The 5,922-nt window shown below is 44.9% G+C and overlaps 1 protein-coding gene across 1 annotated transcript in view; it reads right to left on the bottom strand.

Annotated features, from left to right (window-relative positions):
- dnm3b (dynamin 3b) overlaps positions 1 to 5,354 on the bottom strand; it is a 22,159-nt gene extending 16,805 nt beyond the window's left edge. The window contains exons 1-5 of the mRNA XM_035671367.1: positions 5,038 to 5,354; positions 4,224 to 4,554; positions 1,462 to 1,535; positions 1,161 to 1,310; positions 101 to 304 (exon numbers count right to left, since the gene is read on the bottom strand). Of these exons, the coding sequence (XP_035527260.1) occupies positions 101 to 304; positions 1,161 to 1,310; positions 1,462 to 1,535; positions 4,224 to 4,384 (589 nt within the window). The 5' untranslated portion in view covers positions 4,385 to 4,554; positions 5,038 to 5,354. The remainder of the gene's footprint in view (positions 1 to 100; positions 305 to 1,160; positions 1,311 to 1,461; positions 1,536 to 4,223; positions 4,555 to 5,037) is intronic.
- Between the last annotated feature and the right edge of the window lie 568 nt (positions 5,355 to 5,922).

Here is a 5,922-nt window from a genome sequence, read left to right as displayed (position 1 = left end):
AGATCATTTTGATACACGACACTTGATTTACTTCCATTCCTCTTTCTACAGCCTCCTTTACTCCTAGTATCCTTCCCATGCCCTCAAGCCCTTTCCTTACCCTGTGGATCGACGTCCTTAGCCAGTTTGAGGGCGTCAGAGTTGGCCAGGTCAGTGTTGGCTGGAGTGACGGCCAGGATCAAGCAGCTCTCTCTACAGATGAACTGCATTATCATCTCCCTGATCTGCTGCTCTATGTCCACAGGCTGGTCTCCGACCGGCACCTTGGTGATCCCCGGCAGGTCGATGAGAGTCAGGTTCAGCACTGCACAGGCAGAGGAATGCAATGTAGGAATAAGTGGTCATATCTGTGTGATATTTTGTTAGTCAAAGGGGGATTTTATTTCCTGGTATGGTCTTCTGTAGATTTAACATTGCTCTCTACAGCAGGAACAAAAAACATATTACGAAATTAGAACTTCTGGCCATATTTCTCAGCCTGTCCCAAACAATTAAAACTGTAATTAGACAAAAAAATGGTATGGCCCTAAAATACCATAATATGAATATCCAAAACCATATAAAATATCTGACTTTGCTAAGCTAACGTGATTAGCATTGTACTTTGAGGTATTTAAATCTTTCCCGTTACATTATGTAACATTATTAAACAGCATATAATAATAATTCTCAATTCTCAAATAATCAGTCATCAGTATCTCAATCCGATGTTCTTGAATGTTTACTGTATATGCTATCAGTTTTAAATCATAAAAAGCTAATAAGGTAATTCTGTATGCAGCTCTGCAAGTGGCAGAGGATCACAGATGGTAGAAAGCTGAATTAATTAGTCCATCAAATTCATTTCATTTCAAGGCTCTGGTTATAAAGGACACTTTTACAGTGCAACCAGCAGTATAGCATCAGTATCTGAGTATGCTATATTTAGTCATAATAATAGTTTAGCGTGTAACTCCTCAACAGAACAGAAAATCATTTATATCTAATTATTTCTCTAGCAAAACCATATTCTTTGTTTCTAATGACCCAGTTTTCAAAAACATTTTCTGCCAGCTAATAGTACATAGAGCGTGAGTATGATGACTCACAGCTTGTCACAGTCTACTTTGATTCATAAGTGTTATTGCATGCTGTTACTCCACTGAGTTATGGCTTCGCACCGTGAGGGGAGTAAACCCGCAGGTTGATGGGGACGGGAGATATGCCTTTGTTGGCGCCCGTGACACGGTCCGTCTCTGCCTCGATCTCTTGGCGAACCTCATCGAAATCTGTGAACTTCTTCCCTTTGCAATGGAGGAATTCAGCCCATTCTGACAGGATGAAAATGAAGAATATAAATAACTGAGATTAGTGGTGGCTGTGCTGCATGAGAGGAAAACAGAGAGGGGAGGCTGCATGTGTGAAAGTGTGTGTGTATGTCCTTGCTAGCATGTGTGGGTGTATACATGTGTGTTCGCCCACCTGCAGTGGCGCTGATAAGCTGCAGAACCAGGGGCCTGCGGGTGACAATACCAGATCCACGGGGCAGAAAGTCCCTGAGGAAAGACAAAACCGATTATATCAAACCACAGCCGATGTAAACATTTATCAAATAGTATAGCCATTAATATATATTGCATAATGATACCTTCATCTTGAGGCTTTTTTCCTTTGAACTCTTCAAGAGCAAATTCCTTATAATTGAACCCTTTGTAACAGCATGCTGGCTACTTTAGAGCCTTCAGTGTCACTCATCTGGTGTACTATAAGCAAGTGCCATACAGTCTGAGTGGAATAGGGGCCATTTTAAAACAGCTCCTGTAGCTTTTAGCTTCAACTGAGTGCTCCAACAGTACAGGACAATCTGATCTGATAAACTACAGGTCAAAATGAAGAGCTACATTGCTGACAAGGAGCTCCCTCATTTAAAAACGATGACTTCACTATTAAACAGACAGGTTCAACACAAACTCATTTTGTGTGTTTGTGAAAGTGTCTCCAGTAGTGTGTGTGTGAGCATGCAGGTGTGACAGCCATCACGACTACCTCTTGCGCTAAAGGTCTGTTCCAAGAAACCTTATTAACACATATCGACCCTCGGAACTCCCTCAAGTGGCATGAGTTAAAACAAGACGAGCCCACTACTTGTCCATTCAGCGCTGTGCAAGGCCAGTTCTGGACAGATGGACCATTACTCAGCATCACGACTATCAATGAGGCTGGAACAAGACAAAATCAATGCATCCATCTGGAACTACACAAATGCATGTTGAACAGGAAATGAACTATTTGGTTACACCAAAGACAACCTAGCAAACGGCATGTGACAGTATGGTTTGTAAAATGGTGGTTTAAGTGGTACCCTAGTGATTTAGTGTTGCACTTTCACAAAGTTGTGGGATTTGTGAGAGACAGATTTAAAAAAAACAGGTCAGAATTGAAGCAGCAGAAGCCGAGACATTCTGACTTTTAGTCCAAACAATGGATGAAGCACCAATAACACTGGATTCTTTATGATTTACCATAATGCTCAATACCCTCTGTTTATAACGCAGGTTTTCTGTCAAACATTTGGAGTTTAAAGCCTAACTCAACTACCCCTGATGAAATCATCAGGATCACTTATTCAGACTTTAGAAAACTCCCTGCAGAGCCACAGAGAAGCTCGGTACGGTAGTTCGGTAGTGTTTGACGAAAGAGAAAAATATTTTTAGATTCTGTTTAAATGTGCCATGAATTACACATATGACGTTTGTCAATTTATATCAACACAAAAATTTCCCTTTTTTAAAAAGCAATGAAGCATAAAAATAGTAAAATACCATTGAGTTTTGTGTGAAACTGCTCAGTGAACTACACCTCTTGTCTCATGCACTATACGTCACCAACATGGCCGTCATCTTGTCAGATTTCAACTCGTTCAACCCGGTACAAAACGCATCGTAGCTTCAGTGGTACTGGTTAGCTTGTGGAGAGTTATGACGTCTTATATTGCAGCAGTTTTACAACAAATTAACTCAACTTCCAACAATCAACTTTCTTGACTTGCAAAATCATCTGTTAAACTGACAAACATCACATGTGTAATTCATGGCACAATTCAAACAATCTTGCCGTTAACTATCATAGGCCTACATATTTTTTATGAAATAAGGTCCCATGGTTGGTCGACCAGAAGGGGAGGGACTTTGCCTCTCTATAAGCTACTGGATTCACAGGCTGAGTAATGCTCTTATAAAATGCCTTTATGTTTAGAATCGGTGAAGTGACCCTATAATTTGTTACATATTAAAACAAGTGGCACAGTCACAGTACAGCAAAAGCAACGCTACAATAAATGAATCAATTTAGAGAGCTAATTTTTCAGCAAATCCTGAGATTAAGTGATTAGCACTTCTCTTTATTATTAGAAAATTGACGGGCAGTGTGAGTAGCGCTCAATTAAAAGGCCCTCCATCTCTTTGAAATGCAGAGCTATAAAACAGAATGGGACCATATCACTGAAAACACAGCAACCAAAGCAACACCATACAGTATAGCAGCTATTGGGCATCATTGCGGTACGTGGATGTACTTCAGTTCTTGATCTTAATCTTAACTTAAACCATCAGTGGAATTTATGCTACCAACAGAATGGCATTCCTGGTTGGGAAAGGGCCTGATCCTTCTCTTGGGGAAAAAAAACTCAATTCAAATGCAGCTGCTCATAATTTATTTGTTGTGAGTGACCAAAATCGAGGGCGAGATGATGAATATTCATGCGTGTTTTCAGGAGTGGGAGCTGACACTGCTACATGTACAATAGGATGGTGACTTAAAATGGCACATTGCGGTCTCTGCAATGTCAAAGTCTTTTTCAGAGGGTCAACTGCATATTGATGCATTTGGAAGGATGCTAGGAAACTAGAAAGCCATGGATATTTCTAGGACTGTGCAGGAGCCTGACCGCAGTTGGTGCTGATTGGGCTGAAATCCCTAAGGTGCTGCTGTAACCCAAATACCACTTCCCTGCTCTGGTATTTGCCACAAGACAGTGTTTTGTGTTTAACAACATGCAGGCACACTGAACAATACAACTGAAGGCCTCTGCTCATCACAAGGTGCAACAGCAGCAGTGACTTAAAGCTGCATGGGGGGGAAGAGATGGTTTGAACTCTACACAGAGATTGGCCCCATAGGCCTCTTATGTCATCCTCAAGGTTAACGGGAGAAGGGATTATCCTATTTCTGGTGGTCAATTTTACCTGCCGACAAAGTTCTCCAGCACGGAGCTTTTTCCTGCGCTCTGGCCGCCGACCACTGCGATCTGCGGCAGGTCGAGGTTGCAGGCCTGGCCGATGGAGCTGAAGGCATCCTGCAGCTTGTTGACCAGCGGGATCAGATCCTCCATGCCACGGTTTCCCATGGTGCCTTTAGACGGATGGACTCGGGATCAGCGAATGGAGAGACAGAGAGAGGAGGGAGGGGGGAAGGGGATGTGGCGCTGCTATATTAGTCCAGGATACCGCGGTGCTTGTTGATGTAGTGAAGTCATCTAGCCGCGCATTGCCCCGAGCCAACCGAGGGTCGGACCGACTGTGGAAGAGGAGGGAGACAGGGGGAGAGAGAGAGAGAGAGAGAGAGGGGGGCACGGAAAGGAGAGATATGAACAGACAGGGACAGACAATTGCGCAGTTGCTTACCACAACCACCATAACCTTTCTCTCCCCCCTCCTCTCTCTCTCTCACACACTCTCTCTCTCTCTCTCTCTCTGTGTCACCCCCTCTCTTGCACACAAACACACACACAAACACATACACAGCGAGCCGCACGAAGCTAAACCATAGTTTCAAGGGCATTTGGTGAGTGGAGCTCCATGGGCTTCATGTAGCCGCACAGAACAAATCCGTGCGCTCAGGGCTCCACATACAACGCTCAGTAAAGACAACACAAAGCGTCGGCTCGCTGCGCGCACATACACGTCGATATACGATAGAATATGTCCAATTAAAAAAAAAACACACACACACACCACGGCAATAATCACACAGTGTGGCCCTGTGTTGTTGTGAGCCTACCCCGCCTCAGGATTCCCTCGGTGCGTTCAGTGTCCGATGGTGCCGGTCGCTGTCCAGTGCTGAAACGACGCGCAGATCAGGCAGCGAAGACAAGTGACAAGACCCTGGACGATTACACAAGCACCACCTGCTATGACGGTGCATCGGCTTGATCTCGAATTCCTGTGCATCAATTGTGCTCGCCTGTGGGCTACCGTTCCGGTCGGCTGAATGTCAGAGCGGTCTCATCCCGAGCGCGGATTCGCCTTTGACAGATTAATCATTTTTTTTCGCCCCTCTCCTCCGTTCCGCGGTGTAATTGCGAAGCTGCGCCTCGCTCCTACACCATATCGACGCGGCGGAGGACCAATGGCAACCGCGGGATTGGAGACGAGGCAGAGAAACGCGGCGTCCCATTGGCTGGACAGGTACAGGTTAGGCCTACCTGAGCCCGCCCCCTGTTTACATCCGTGCCATTTCTGCCGTTGTGAGTCATGCGGCACGGCTGCGCATCGCTGCAACAGAAGAGGTGGATGCGCTCCTTCAGATCCCTGCAGTGGGAGCAGAAACCAGCTGTCGTAAATTACATACACAACCATTTCATACATGGTACATGCCATGGCAGTCATTTTATGTCACCTTGCTTTGTGCATATTAAAAAAAAAAAAAAAATGCGAGCTGCATCCTTTATGCCAACAGGCCCACGTTTGCAAATATGAAGCCCAGAAGGGTTTGCTTTAACTGGACGAGAACAAGTGTGATGCTCGGTCCCAGATTGTCACAGCAGGCCCAGGCTGCTGGGGGGCGGCCATGCGGAAGGGACGATGCCATAATGCCTTAACCTCTTTCAGGACAACCTCTGTGGCAGATAACAAGTGTCTCTCCTCCACTGGATGTGAACATCCT

The sequence above is a fragment of the Morone saxatilis genome, unplaced genomic scaffold (genome assembly GCF_004916995.1).
Source record: "Morone saxatilis isolate NCDOM2014 unplaced genomic scaffold, NCSU_SB_2.0 Contig23, whole genome shotgun sequence".
Lineage (NCBI taxonomy): Eukaryota > Metazoa > Chordata > Actinopteri > Moronidae > Morone > Morone saxatilis.
The sequence above is the reverse complement of the archived record's forward strand: the minus strand, read 5'-3'. Positions and strand labels throughout refer to the sequence as shown.